Below are 15,617 nucleotides of genomic sequence, written 5' to 3' on the forward strand. Positions count from 1 at the left end.
TAAATAATCCCAGTATAATATTAAAATAGGCAATTAGAATATTTTATATGACATCAGTTAAAATTTTCTGTTCATTTTTTAAAAAGAGATAAAGCGAAACTTTTTATGGTGGTGCAGTTAGCTCTGCTCTAAAGGAAAACAAACACAAGGGACGAGATCGTTACGACATCGGATTTTATTTCCCGTTGAAATGTGTCATTTATAATGAAATGTATGTAAATTTTGAAAGATAATTATATTTTTAGATTTAAAATCTTACTGCTGACAAATATATTCATAAGCTGGATATTGATAAGTAGTGTTTTTTTTTACATCGGTCTTGCCGGTCGGCATTAATTTACTTGTACTGAGTACGTACATGTACAGTATATGTTCTGCCAAATTCTGTACGTCCATTAACATAATATATGTGCCCAGTACGTCTTGTATTTACTTATAACTGCAAAATAAGATTGGACTTCATTCGAGTCTATACTTTAAAAGGGGGATCAAAATAATTAAATGAAGTTCAAAACACAAGTTTGAGAGATATCAAAACAAGGTACCATGGTAGTCAACATGTATAATCTTGATAATTTGTTCAGAGTGAAACTGGTAATTTGCAAGACCGTGTATGTGGCGAACGTATAACATTGAAATCTTTCTTTTGCCCCAACTTGGCTTTTACTAACTGATTTTGGTTATTTCTAGGTTAATTAATTTTATTTACCAGATAGATATCTTTTGTAATGGAATTTTGCTGAACAGATGTGAAATTTGCTGCTTTTCAGTTTGTTAACCACCAGACACTTTTTTTTGGCAGATATACTGTACCTGTTTCAGCATGGCACATAGACTAGGCTTCCTTAGAGTTCTATAACTATGAAGCCAGTGAGTGTTGTATCTTAAATACACAACCATAATACATACACCATGTTTAGCCATAAATACATGTACAATACTGATAGCACATGTGCACACATGTATGTTTGTGTACCAGTAGACAAGTGCTAGCATAAAGTATCATAGGGAATTGTATCATAATGTGTGTATTTGTATATATATCTTCAGCAGAACTCAGGAATGACTGCCAAATACACCCGTATACCCATGTCTGAAAATGAAGGCCTAAAAATAGATTTCTCATCGGCTTTCCAATATGGTGGCATGCCTGGTCAGCATGCAACATCATCTAATGGTGGCTCATCCAGGTATTTCTCATATGAAGGAAATGACAGGGACGATAATAGAAGAGAGCCTGATGATGTAGCAGGTAGAGGTTCTTTCATGGGATTTTTAAGTCTTATGTAAAACATAATGACATTTTGGTGACAGTTTACACTTTTATCATGCTGGAATTATGTATGGTTTCCCAAATATGCTATACCGGAATGCATGCTTAAAGTATTTTACATCTGTTCCTAGCTGTGTGCTTTGTTAAAAAAAAAAATGACAGTACCCCCCCCCCCCCCCCCCCCAAAGTATAACTTATGTTCTAGGATTCTGTTTAGGCAGAGGGATCTTTTAGAGAAAGTAGAGGGACATAGATATATGGCAACAATATTTACTTTAACATAAAGTTCATTTGCTAATTTTTGCATTCTTGAAATTTTATGAATAAAAGTAAATATTATTTTCAGGCCCCACAACGTTGACCAGGTGTTACAGTAATTTTGTTGAAGTCCTGTGTTATATACTGGTTTGTATAACAATACCTGTGTCAGGATGGTTTGTATTCAAGGTAAGTCCTATGTTATATACTGGTTTGTATAACAATACCTGTGTCAGGATGGTTGTATTCAAGGTAAGTCCTATGTTATATACTGGTTTGTATAACAATACCTGTGTCAGGATGGTTTGTATTCAAGGTAAGTCCTATGTTATATACTGGTTTGTATAACAATACCTGTGTCAGGATGGTTTGTATTCAAGGTAAGTCCTGTGTTATATACTGGTTTGTATAACAGTACTTATATAGTTTATCTGTTCACAATAATATCTAAATAAATAATTTTTCATATAGCCAGTAGACTCTAATATAAGTTGGTCCTCAGTTTTTACCTCTTTCCACAGTTACTGCATATCCCATCATGGCATTCCTTAAAATAATTAGCAGGTACATGTAATAAAATTAAATTTACATTGATTCCAGCATTTTGAATAGTTGTCATATAACTCATATTTGCATTACTTTATTCAGGTCTGTAAACAGTTTGAACGTGTGGTCATCTTTAGGCTGGGAAGAAGACGAGGGGTCAAGGGACCAGGTGAGGAAAAAAAAATCTTGGTAGGGGCACCCCTTAAAAGTAGGGTGCATGTCCCTGAAAATAGTCTGAGGATCTTGGAAAATATTTCAAATGATGATTTTTGCCTGATTTTGCATAAACTGCAGTGAGAATCGTCCAAGAGAGCCCAAAATCTCACAACTAAGCATAAAATCATGTGAGATTTTGATTGATTTGAAGGGGAATATGGTTTTGGTTATGATGAAAGACTTACAATGTAACTGGCAAGTGCAGTGCAACAATGAAGAAATTCTGATAGAATTTATCCACACATATTTTTCTGGTAGTGTTTTTCTTAAGATCAGTGGAATTACAGTCTATTACACTATGATGCATATTAGTGCATTATGTTTTGCATTTGTATCACTTTGTAAGTCATTATTCTTGGGGTATTAAGTTTCACCCTTTTCACTGAAAAATGAACTCCACCTCTTGTAGACTCAACACGTTTTCTAGTCTCATTTGACATCATGCTGTGCAGATACCCTAGTTCAAAATGGAAATCTCGGGTGATTTCCATACAGTTATGTCCGACATTTCATCACAGATCTCGTTGGCATTCCATTGGATATGACTTTTTTAACAGGGTTTGGCTTTTAACAGAGGGGCCATAGCGATAGTCCGAAGGTTCAATAGTCCGAAGGTTCATTGGTCCGAATGTTCACTATAGAACCTTCGGACCAATGAACCCTTGATGAAAAAATCGATGAAAATGTTACCACTTTTCGGACCAATGAACCTTCGGACCAATGAACCTTTGGACTATCGAGATGCCCCCTTAACAGAAAGGTGTGCTTGGAAGATTAAGCTTTAGTTTTAATCATTTTACGCACAATCTTAATTATTTCATTGCTTTTCAGGTGTTACAATGGTGCTCCCCTGCTTGGACAGGTATACAGTTGTAGATATGAGAACCAAGGCATTCAGTGTGCCTCCTATTCAGGTGAGCTCTTTAGAAATGGAGATTGCATTGACACAGTTGTTAGCTAGTTCATCATGTTTAGAAAATATGTAACAATAAACAAGTGCCTGATGCAATGTATGGACATTATATACCTTTAAATTTACACTTGTCAAGAGCGGAAACATTCTTTATGGAGTGAAAATAATGCTTTTTACTTAAAAATTATGTAATACTATATGTATTAAATGTGGTACATGTACATGCAGGTATACAACATTGAGCATGTGCACTGTGTGTGCCCGACAGAAAAACAGTCAATTGTTACAATAATCAAACTCCAGACTGTGTAAAATTGTATTTCCTGAAAGTGTAGTCTTGTTTCCTTAATAATAAGGCTCTCTGCATGGTAAATGTTAAATATCTATGTTAAGGGTACCCTAATTTTGCAAAGAAAAGTGTAATCTTTTTACTGTTTGTTGCTAGATTTAGCATAAAGTTTCAAAATTTGATTTGGTTACAATTATTCTGCTATTTAGTAGAAATATATGTATATTTTTTATTCTAGAATGAGCCCAGGCTGTTTTTCTTACTTTGAACAGGAGGCTCAAGACTCTGTACTCAGTCACTAATTTTGATTACCTTTCATGTAGGTCTTCACCTCGGACAATGGAGTGATAGAGACAGGAGCTGATGTCCACTACAGGGTCACTGACCCTGTCCATTTTGTCACCAGTGTCCAGGACCCCAACCATGCCCTCAGGGAACTGACCAAGACCAGCCTGCGGAACCAGTTAACTAAGCTAGAATTAACAGATATACAAAATACCAAGATTACTATATGTACTGCAACACAGGTGAGGAATGCTGGCACATCTAATGCAATGCCCTTTTTTTTAAATTAATTAATTTATTTATGTGGTAGTGTGTGACATCAGGTTTGAATAAATGAAGAGTGCTCGCTATGACTTAAAATGCAACATCTCACCAACTGCATTGACAGTGTACAGGACAACATAAGGATTAGATAGGCACTTAGTAATGAAATCATATGATCCCATTTTCTGCCGAGATGGTGTGTGTGTACTGTATTAAGCATTTAGTAATTTTTTTTAGCTCAAGCTAGTACATTTTTAACTGTGGTCTAAAAACTAAAGTGCTTTATAATTGTTTCTTTATTTCAGGCAGATGTCAACAAGACATGCTCTCTATGGGGTTTGGAAGTAGGCAGGATTGAAATGTAAGATAAATGTATACAAAACCTAATGCATTAGCAAAGGGCTGTTCACAATGAGTTACTGTGCACTTACTTGTGTGCTCTAACTCCATGGGAACTCTTGCTGAATGCAATCACATTAACAGACTTAAACACCTTCTCTTGTTTCTTATGTACTTGTATTTATCAGCTTTTCTGTATTCTTAAGAATACAGTTCTTGAGAATGGAAGTATATTGAGTATATAGATAATACTGGCATTTTGTCTCTTTTAAACAAAGCACACTTAAAATGATATGTGAACTGAGTAACTACATATATCTTGGGTGTTCCAAATGTGCCCATAAAATGTAGCACAGATGCTGAGCTTACTTATACCTCGATTTCAGTGTGCTTTGATTGAAAGGCTCAACAAATTGGGGCAGAAGCAAGGTTTTTGTTTATTTTGTTTTGGAATTTTGGCAAAGTAAGGAAAATTAATGATCATTAAATGAGAATGCTATTTTCTTTATTATTTACATGTTTTTTTTTCTCATTGAAGGTCTGCTGTGAAAATAATATCCATGCCAGAGCCTGCTAATCCACTGAACAAACTTCTAGGTGGCAGCATAGGTTCAGGTCTCCCAGCAGGAATTATGGGAGCATTCCAACAGATAGCAGCACATGCTTCATCAACAGGGCCAGTCCAAGGTGGGAGACTTTCTTATGGTGTCAATAAATCATTGTTTTTTTTTTCTATTTGGATATTTTGTTATATTGAGAACACTTTTTAAAATAGTTAAAAATATTTTATAAGCTTTTGGGCTTATTTTATGGTTTATTTACTGACCATTTCAGCCTCTCCCACAGTTCCTTCCATACCAGCTCCTTCTCCAGTGGCATCAGCATCCACCCGGACACTGACAACACCCCAGGACATCATAGAGGCTGTCAGACCCCTACTGAGTGAGGGGCTAGTAAGGAATTTTGGAACTGTGTATGAATTTATACTGAAGATTGATGAGGATGCCAAAGATTTTTTCTTCTTGGATTTAAAAACTGGTAATTAAGACAGAGAACAATGCTTTGCAATTGTTTTGTATATAACATGACAGTATATGGATAGTAGAAGGGGGAATTAAGTGTCAATTATTTTATAATCCACAAGATATAAACCAAATTTACTTAAATATAACATAAATATTTTTGTTTACTTGTATTTGTAATGATGCCTGTGTATGAACATACTGCATACCAGCATAGGGACTGTCAATATAAATTTTACTGCCAGAAAAATTATGTTTAACACAGCATTTATCTTACTGTTTTTCTGCAGGTAATGGCAGTGTGGGAAAGGGAAAGCCTCCTTCTGGACCGGCAGATGTGACCTTCACCTTGGACCAGGACACCCTGCATAGCCTGATGACTGGCAGGATGGGAGCCATGCAGGCTTATATTACAGGACAGCTCTCTGTCACTGGGGACACCAATGCAGCCATGAAGCTAGAGGTTCTGATAGACAAGCTTAAGTTATAAAGTTGCTAGCTGATATCCTCCCCTCCCCCCTTCTCCAATTAACACAAACATTTTAATCAGGATCGATTTAGATGAATAATTTTAATTTGCAAAAAACTGCTGATGAAAAATTCTTTTTTGAAAGTTACTATTGGTAAAATACAGCCTTTTATTATCTTTTCATTGAAGCTGAGAAATAACTTGTTTTTGAGTGGACTTACCGCGGTATACTAGTACTACTGATTGATCATGGGACAAAGTAGAATTACGTGGAAGCTAGAACTCATCAAAGGTGCCTTACATTTAAAATAAGATTATATGAGAATCTTTTGGTCTTGAGACAATTTATACCAGTTTATAACATGATATTATCCTTTCATAGGTCAAGGAAAGTGATAATAAAAGGGTTAATTCATACATATAACACCCTTCTATCCCAGTCCTTTTTCTTTTTAACTGTTTTTCATGTCTTACATGAATTCTGCATCAGTTTTGTGACCTGTTGTATTGCTCTACTTTCTAGGGTCAAAATGGTATTTAGATTTTGTTTCCAGTCTTATATATAGGCATATATATATATATATATATATATATATATATATATATATATAATATCCTATGTCATTACATATGTGTGTGTGGTCTCAAAACTCTCTCTGCTAAATTACAATACAAAATTAATTGTGTTAATGTTTCTATTAAACATATATGAAAATATATTAATTTGATTCTTTTAATGTGAATTTATACTTGTATATGTATGTGTGTAATAAACAAGACTGAATATAATATTATACATGTATATTGGCCTAAAATATTTGGTTATGTCTTAAAATACCGGCTGTAGGTTGTACACATGTACAGTCTAAAGTGAGGAGATCTGGTTCACAGTGTTGCAATAAGAAATATAAGGCCCTATAAAGTGTCAAATATTTTAAAAATATTAACAGGCAAATGTGTTCTCATGAAACGGGATGGAAATATGTCTATAAAAACATGCACAGGAGTTGGATTTTACTGATTTCAGTCTTCTGTTATGTATCCCCAATCCGTTTTGAACTTTTTAACTCATGGATGTGACGATATACTAAAGAACCGGTAGTCGATCACTGTGGCAACGATAATTGACTTTAAAAGTTGCCTGTCCCCCACGGGGCCGTCTCGATAGTCCGAACGTTCATTAGTCCGAAAAATCGTAACATTTTCACCAGCTTTTTGATCAAAGGTTCGTTGCTCCGAAGGTTCTATAGTGAACATTAGGACTATTGAACATTCGGACTATTGCTACCCCCCCCCCCCCCCCCCCACCACCACCACCACCACCACCACCAACTTCTTGGTCACACTAATGTGCGTCTGTCAACTAAACCCAGTGACCTATTTTTCTCTATCGTACACACAAATCGCTGACAAATCAGAACTGAATACAACTAAGTCAGGTAAACAACGGAGGAAAACGCTGCAGCAGCAGAAAGTAAACAGTAAGCTGTATACTGCACAGTATTCAGCATTCTGTTAAAGTTGCGCTGGTCAAATTAGCGTCAAATGCTCATTCAAGAACCAAGATCTAAAGCGAGCCCGTCTTCGTACTTTGCACTTGTCAAGATACTGCGGACCGTGTAATTTTTATATTCGTTCAAGATTGGGGTCAGCTGACGACACCTCACCATATTATAACATCACAACTCGGCACAGTCGTCATTTTATCCTGACTGAAACGAAAAGAGGACAGAAATTTTTCGGTTTAAACGATTTTTAATCACGATGGACCTTTTCTTCATCCCATCATGGCTGGTTTGCCTGTGCACCATAGCAATTATGACCATCGTCTATCTTCACTACACCAGGGACAACAGACGCAAGTTTGGTCTCCCTGGCCCAACGCCATTCCCTATCATTGGGCCTTTTATAGATTTGATGAAGTATGGTATATGCGACTTCGATCTCTATGTCACCAGGACCTATGGTAAAGTGGCCGCACTGTCCTCGGGTATCATGGATAACTTCTTGGGGGATATTATCATATCTGACACCGACATGGTGAAAGAGGTGATGGTAAAACAGGCAAACATTTTCACTGACAGGAATGTCGACGAGGCTACAACAATTTCGCCGATTGACAGATCAGTATTTGTAGTCAAAGGAGAATACTGGAAACAGGTAAATCAGTTTTCTTCAGCTCATTACACCTATATAACTTGTCGTCGTCGTTCACGTCATCTCGAGCTACACAGGCTGCACATCAACACTACCTACTAACCTACCTACCCCCTCACGCGGTATTCTGTTTTCTCTAATATTAACTGATTAACCCCCCCCCTCCCCTTTCCATCATTTAACCTTTATCTCTAACAGAGACCTTTCTAGCTTTTACAAAAACCAGGGAAGAAAATGGCCTGTTATTTACTGCTGATTGTCCTAACGGTAGACCAAACGCCGCAGCAGTTCTGATCTGGTCTGTTCTCTGAAAGCGCACTGTATGCCACCATCGAATAGATGGCAAGTAATTCATCTGGTTGTTGTTCAAAGTAAGATACTAATTAAACAATTATTGTTTCTAAAATAATAATGAAATATATATTGTTTCGTTATTTTAGATGCGCAGCACTATGACTCCAACGTTCAGTTCCGGGAAGCTTCGACATATGGAGAAAATGATAAATAAGTGTGCAGAAACTTTGGTCAGCAATCTGACAAAGAAGGCAAAAGCTGGTGAAAGCTTTGATAATAACATATGGGGCTGCTTCACCATGGATGTCATATCTGCGACTGCATTTGGAATCGAGGTCGACTCTCTGAACAACCCAAACCACCCGTTTGTTGTTAATGCCAATCGCCTGAACAACGTCGGATTTGGCAACCCACTTATTGTAATCTTTTTCTTCTTCCCTCGCCTAATGAAGTTTCTTGAGCCGATACTTCCATACATCCCTGGTATCAATGCCTTCGCTGGCCCGGTTCAATATTTCGGAAAAATCACCGAAGACCTATTGAAAGAAAGAGAACAAGCCAAGGAGGGACACTTCAATGATTTTTTACAGCTTATGTCAAATGCTCACAACATGGCCACTTCAGAGCTGGCAGAAGATGAAAAAGAAGTTGGAAAATGGAAGAAGAAGGCATTGACGACAGACGAAATTGCAGGCAACGGTATGCTGTTTTTCTCAGCGGGTTTTAGCACTACTAACGATACCTTGGGGTTTATTACGTATCTCCTGGCGACCCACCCAGAGGTGCAACAACGGCTCGTTCAGGAGATTGACGATGTTCTTCAAGGTGCCGAACCGACCTACGACAACGTGTCCAAGCTTACGTATCTGGAGCAGGTCATAAACGAGTCAATGCGACTGTATCCCGTTGGCATTCGTGTGGATCGAGTGGCCAACCAAGACACCACTGTGAATGGCCTTTTCATACCCAAAGGGACGGCCGTGGTAATTCCGATCTATCCTATCCACTTGGATCCTGAAAATTATCCAGAACCTGAGAAGTTCGACCCAGAACGATTCACCCCAGAAGCCAAAGCAAAGAGGAACCCGTACACCTACATGCCTTTTGGTATGGGGCCCCGCAACTGTATCGGTATGAGGCTGGCCCTGCTTGAGATGAAGATCGTCTTGGTAAAAGTTCTGCAACGTCTCACATTCAAGCCTTGCTCTGAGACGCAAATCCCACTGGTGATGTCAAAGACGAAGCCTATGAAACCCGAAAAGGGAATCTGGTTGAAAGTAGAAGAGAGATCAGTTTAGAGAAGATAAACATTAACTTTTTATACCCTTTTGCTTCTTTCGTGTCACTGACTGTGAATTCATGCGATGTACGAGGTCGTATCATATTATTCTGAACTCTTCTTATTTTTAACATGATGATGTTAAATGTTCCATGATTACATATCACAAAACAGAACATGATACCGCAGAACAATTCAGTGTTTGGCTGAAAAATGAACTGTTTCGAGGACATATAAAGACACGGGCCACGAATTCTAACCGTATTTGGCCAAATATAGCCTAGCTACCCTCGCAACAGAAAATTTAAAAAAATTATTTCATAGAGAACAAAGTGCTTGTAGGAAGCATCACTTACAAAGTAGATGAAATAAGGAGCTTTGTCATTTAAACATTTTTATATTCAATTTTGTCACGATGTTGAAAATATTTATATATTGCAAAATGTTAGTGAGCAAATTTCTTAACCCAGAAAAATGACAAGCATTTACGGTCAAATGCACTGTTAAGGCACCATGAAACGAATTTTAAAAATAAATCTGATGTAACCTCCATAGCTAACATCGACACTTTTTCTAACCATATATGTCTCTTGAGGATCGGGAGAGGCCGCTGAGGTCATATCTTGAAAAATATTACTGCAGCTGACTTCATCGTTAACCTTGGCAGACTATCTTTGTACTATGTACATCACTCATGTATGAGATCAGCATTCAAGTGCGAGCGTACGGGTCGCAATGACCTAGAGACGGCCTCCAGTGCCTCTTTATTTCTCAATAAGTGCGATTCTGTACGCCCATAACCTGCCTGAGAGAGTCGTTGATTCTTCTTGGGTAAAGAACGTAAATATGGTCTAATAAATTACCAAACCGGTGAAAATGAAAAAGACAGGTCCAAATATGAAATATCTCCATATGAAACTCATAATATAAGTGGTTGGTCATTTGTCTCCGCTAAACTTCATTAAAAAATTATGCTTGTAGGACAGATGCATTGAAAATATTGAAACGACGATGACGTTCTGGATTCCTCACTTTTCATGCAATTTTAGAGTATTTATTCTCTAATTCTCCGTATTGATCACGCGTGTAATTGTGTTCTTTTCATTGTTTATGGCGTGATTTCCAGAAACTTTCCATTCTCATGTTGACTTAACCATAAAACCCTTATTAGGCAATGTCTGAGAACCTTGTTTTCAACTAGAATTAACAATAATACTATTTGAATTACTCATACCTGAATCATATCCAAAACTCAGTTATCATTTGATAAACAGTTGATGAAAATTAAAATCCATTATGAAATTAACCAATCACGTTAACTGTTACTGACTGTGCGTTTTCCATCTGACAATAAAAACGTTCTACACTTGTTGACTCTTTATGAAACTTAACTTACACTCAATACCACTAACTTTTCATCTATTTGATTTACCTTTTATTACTAATTGTAATAAGTGTAAGCGTACGTCATTAACTTTACAACATAAATAATAATGGATTTTTTTCTGTCAGTATAGAGTTTATGTGTATAAAATCCAGTGTAAAGACCGGTGTATACGTGTTGGGTATGATGCGGCTTGGCAATTGAGGAAAAAGTGCTTAAAATTTTTATGAAAAAAAAATCCTGAGAAATGCGTTCCCTATGATGTACTGTCCTACCCGGATCTACTTTCCCAGCTATATTTATACTCCGTTAGGACAAATGTTCTTATTGGACACTGTTCCCAGTCGAATTATTACAGAAATTCATGTCCATACCAAACGTCCCTGTCACACCGACCGTACACTGCTGAAAGGAGTGCGTCCTCATATGTCACCATATAACGGCTTAGGCCTATCTTTGTTAAGCCTACTAAATTTGTATTTCCTTCTATGGCAATATGTATGTTATCTCAACAAGTGACACGAGATAAAAAAAAGGTCAACCATGCGCAGTATACAATAGCTGGCCCAGAAGTGACTGCGCCAAGAGAAAGAAATATTCAAGGTTAAGGGGAACTGCAGTGGAGTCAAGATGGACCTTTTTTACATACCTTCTTGGGTGGTAGTACTGGTCATTGTGGCAGTACTTACCATCATCTATTTACATTACTCCCAAGACACCAGACGTAAGTTTGGTCTTCCCGGCCCAGACCCGTATCCTCTTCTTGGAGTGTTTCCGTACATTGTCAAATATGGTTTATGTGAGTTCGACGTATACGTCACCAAGACCTGTGGAAAAGTGGTAGCCTTATCGTCGGCTCTTTATGGAAACTTTCTGGGGAATATCATAATATCTGACCTGGAAATGGTTAAAGAGGTGATGGTTAAACAGGGGAATATTTTCACCGACAGGAACCAGACCATAACGATTTCACCGCTAGACAAGTCGGTGCTTCTCGTCAAAGGGGAACACTGGAAGCAGGTGAGCGAAATTACTTTTTTTCCCCTGATGTCTGTTTATCTCATGGGGGGGCGTAGCAAGAGTCCAAAGATTCAACAATCCGAAGGTTCATTGGTCCGAATCTTCACTATAGAACTTTGGGACCAATAAACCCTTGATTTAAAAAATAACGATGAACATCAGGGGCGGATCCAGAGATATTTTCTGACAGTCTTCCAGATTTTCTTTGTTAATTCGTCCTTAATTTTTGACCGTCTTCCGACAGAAAATATAAGATACCCGTCAATGTAAACTTAAAAATCTGACCGTCTTCCGGAAGACCCAGAAGACGGCCTAAATCCGCCCCTGAACATGCTACCATTTTTCGGACCAGTGAACCTTCGGACTGTCGAGACACTCCCATCTCATGGCGATCGAGATGGAACACGCAGCATAGTTTCAACGGGTTCGAGGCTGCAACGCGAACAGGAGTTCATAGTCGCAGTGACAGCGAATATCTATTGTTTATACACTATCTAGACATTGTTTAGAAAAAAATCAGTTGAAAGACATCTATAGATGTGCCCGCCTGCATGTATACATGTAAGCTCCTTGTGCATGCGCGCACAACCGGCACTCCTTAAAAATTATGTAGTAATAATGGGAACTTTGAATGATGCTTCTTTTATTATTATTATGATGATGATGATGATGATGATGATGGTGTATAGTCATGACCCGTGGAAAAAATCATTTAACACTAAAGTGCAGATCCCATTATTACTATTATCACTTACATTTATTAGTATATATTATTACAAAATAAAAGTAGTATGTAAATGCTGTTCTGGGAAGCCATTTTATTACTATTATAACCAAATCAAAGTGGTATGCAGTTCTGAGGAGCCATGTTGTCGTCTGCTCAGTTGTGACATACTGGCGCTCCCGTTTAGACTCTGTAATAATAGACCGAGTTATCAAAATACTGCTGGACGTTGAAGGTTATTCATGCATTGTTTCGGTGGGTGTGGTATTGATATACGTTTATCGCAACGGGTGGACTCCGGATCCAACTAAGCTATGCAACCACATTCCTGTAGCCTACATCTTAAAGATGTCGTAGAGATGTCGAATACGGGATTTTCGCACAAAGTTTCTGTTTCATCGAGAAAAAAGCAACTTCTCCTACTCATGAGTCATTGCTGGCCCCGTCCCTTGCATTTAGATTCGATTTTTTGTACTGTTAATTTTAATTAATGATTTAGTTTTAGGGGTTTTATCATTTTTAATGTCTGAGTTTGGAAAGATTTGCAGCTTTGTAGGATATTCATGCAAAAAATATTTCGAACGTATCGTATAAAATTATCTATTTTCGTCAAAATGCATTTAAACCATTCAATTCATGTCACTTGTATAACATTTTTGTTTAAGTTATTTTCTATGCTTGTTCAATAAAACCTGCAATTTTATCATTCCAGATGCGCAGCACTATGACTCCAACGTTCAGTTCCGGGAAGCTTCGACAAATGGAAGGCGTAATAAACAAGTGCGCTGAAACTTTGGTCAGCAACCTGACAAAGAAGGCAAAAGCTGGTGAAAGCTTTGAAAATAACACGTGGGGCTGCTTTACCATGGATGTCATATGTGCCACTGCATTCGGAATCGATGTCGACTCTCTGAACAATCCAAACCACCCGTTTGTTGCCAATGCCAGAAGTCTAAACAACTTCGACTTTGGGTCAGCCTCAGCGTTTCTTTTCTTCTTTCCCCGCCTATTGAAGTTTCTAGAACCAGTGCTCCCTTACCTGCCTGGAATCAAAGCTTTTGCGGGTCCGATCAGATATTTCGGAAAAATTACCGAAAACCTATTAAAAGAGAGAGAACAAGCCAAGGTGGGACACTACAATGATTTTTTACAACTCATGTCAAATGCCCACAACATGGCCACTTCAGAGCTGGCAGAAGATGAAAAAGAAGTTGGAAAATGGAAGAAGAAGGCATTGACGACAGACGAAATCGCAGGCAACGGTATGCTATTTTTCACTGCCGGTTTTGGCACCACAAACGATTCCTTAGGGTTTATATCATATCTTCTAGCAATCCACCCCGAAATACAGGATCGCCTCGTCAGGGAGATAGATGATGTTCTTCAAGGTGCCGCACCGACCTATGAAAACGTGTCAAAGCTTACGTATCTGGAGCAGGTCATAAACGAGTCGATGCGACTGTATCCTGCTGGCGTTCGTGTAGACCGTGTGGCCAACCAGGACACCACTGTGAACGGCCTTTTCATACCCAAGGGGACAGTCGTGATCATTCCGATTTACGCTATCCACAGGGATCCTGAAAATTATCCAGAACCTGAAAAGTTTGATCCAGACCGATTCACCCCAGAAGCCAAAGCAAAGAGGAACCCGTACACCTACATGCCTTTTGGTATGGGGCCCCGCAACTGTATTGGTATGAGGCTGGCCCTCCTCGAGATGAAGATCGTCTTGGTAAAAGTTCTGCAACGTCTCACATTCAAGCCTTGCTCGGAGACCCAAATCCCACTGGTGATATCAAAAACAAAGTTTATGAAACCCGAGAAGGGAATCTGGTTGAAAGTAGAAGAGAGATCAGTTTAGAATAGATAAACATTAACTTCTTTTTCATACCCTTTCTAAGAAGACAAATACAATGCATGTACTTGCTTTGCTTCTTTCAAGTCACTGATGATGAAGACGATTTACAACTTACAAGATCACTATGCGTCTAGAATTAATCCTATGATAAATTGATGCGCGCAATATGTTATTTTTGTAAGAGTCTTACATACCATCGTTTACTGAATTTTTCTGTTAAATATCTGTTGTAAGTTACAAACTTAGCATTATCACTATATCTTATGAAAATTATTGATTTTTTTTTTTTTTTTTTTGGAAAAATGGTTGCAGTGTTCTCACCATGATTAATTTTTTTTTTTTTTTTGTAAAATAGACTTCTTTCAGAAGAAAAAAATCATGATCAATTTAATTTTACAAAAGTTATGGATTTTTTACGCGTAATGTGACTTTTGCCCCACAGATCTGTGCACCATACTATTTTTACTACAAACATCCAGATTCATATTGTTTGATAAAAACATTAGTTTGAAGATTAGCAAGATAGCAATTATATGATGTGGAACATTTTACTGCATTTTCCAATCATGTTCTACAATGTTTTCTTTAATTTCTTTCATCCAATATAGAAGGCTGTGTAATTGCAAGGACGTATAGTGAATTGCCTTAAATGTTAAAAATTGTGCCTTATTTTTGTTTTAGGTTAACAAGGCTATGCAATTGCCTATTAAATGTTAAAAACTGTGCCTTACTTTGTTTTATGTTAATGGAGACAACATTTTCCAGTTTATAACCTCTCTGAATTTGCATATCTAATTGGGATGGTACATTCTTAGATAATTACCCCCTAACAGCCTACTAGGCGTGACGGACATTTAAGCCGGTTAAGGTGATAGCAATTTAGTGAGACTCCCCAGGGAGATGGGTCGATCCAAATATCTGTGGGAATAGTTCCTTAATTCCCCGAAGTATTCGGTAAGATTGCTCGTTGTTTACTTATTTAGGCGCCAATCTAACCCCACATTCCATAAGGCGAAAACAACGGCAG

The 15,617-nt window shown here is 37.8% G+C and overlaps 4 protein-coding genes across 7 annotated transcripts in view; 3 read left to right on the top strand and 1 right to left on the bottom strand.

Moving 5' to 3' along the window:
• LOC106161847 (solute carrier family 2, facilitated glucose transporter member 1-like) overlaps nt 1-3,953 on the bottom strand; it is a 28,079-nt gene extending 24,126 nt beyond the window's left edge. Inside the window, exon 1 of the mRNA XM_087006001.1 lies at nt 3,808-3,953. The gene's annotated coding sequence lies outside the window, so the exon portion shown is untranslated. The remainder of the gene's footprint in view (nt 1-3,807) is intronic.
• Nucleotides 102-6,676, top strand: LOC106161790 (stomatin-like protein 1). 4 transcript variants are annotated; one of them, XM_087006007.1, is made up of 10 exons: nt 102-211; nt 1,051-1,252; nt 1,620-1,720; nt 2,180-2,246; nt 3,125-3,207; nt 3,819-4,022; nt 4,350-4,405; nt 4,922-5,070; nt 5,218-5,421; nt 5,696-6,676. In XM_087006007.1, the coding sequence occupies exons 2-10, from the start codon at nt 1,063-1,065 to the stop codon at nt 5,893-5,895; spliced, it is 1,254 nt and encodes a 417-aa protein (XP_086862133.1). In that variant the 5' UTR covers nt 102-211; nt 1,051-1,062; the 3' UTR covers nt 5,896-6,676. The 4 variants fall into 4 exon arrangements, with proteins under 4 accessions (XP_086862133.1, XP_086862134.1, XP_086862135.1 ...); XM_087006008.1 differs by having other exon boundaries at nt 109-211; nt 1,054-1,252; XM_087006006.1 differs by lacking the exon at nt 102-211 and adding an exon at nt 823-870.
• A 522-nt stretch (nt 6,677-7,198) lies between these two features.
• On the top strand, nt 7,199-10,154 carry LOC106161855 (cytochrome P450 3A41). The gene is made up of 2 exons (XM_013538927.3): nt 7,199-8,034; nt 8,472-10,154. Exons 1-2 carry the CDS (start codon nt 7,639-7,641, stop codon nt 9,621-9,623), a joined length of 1,548 nt encoding a protein of 515 aa, XP_013394381.2. The 5' UTR covers nt 7,199-7,638; the 3' UTR covers nt 9,624-10,154.
• A 1,207-nt stretch (nt 10,155-11,361) lies between these two features.
• Nucleotides 11,362-15,315, top strand: LOC106161857 (cytochrome P450 3A2-like). The gene is made up of 2 exons (XM_087006004.1): nt 11,362-12,008; nt 13,445-15,315. Exons 1-2 carry the CDS (start codon nt 11,619-11,621, stop codon nt 14,591-14,593), a joined length of 1,539 nt encoding a protein of 512 aa, XP_086862130.1. The 5' UTR covers nt 11,362-11,618; the 3' UTR covers nt 14,594-15,315.
• The last annotated feature ends 302 nt before the right edge of the window (nt 15,316-15,617 follow it).

The sequence above is a fragment of the Lingula anatina genome, chromosome 2 (genome assembly GCF_051362555.1).
Source record: "Lingula anatina isolate TDL-2025a chromosome 2, LinAna3.0, whole genome shotgun sequence".
Classification (NCBI taxonomy): Eukaryota; Metazoa; Brachiopoda; class Lingulata; order Lingulida; family Lingulidae; genus Lingula; species Lingula anatina.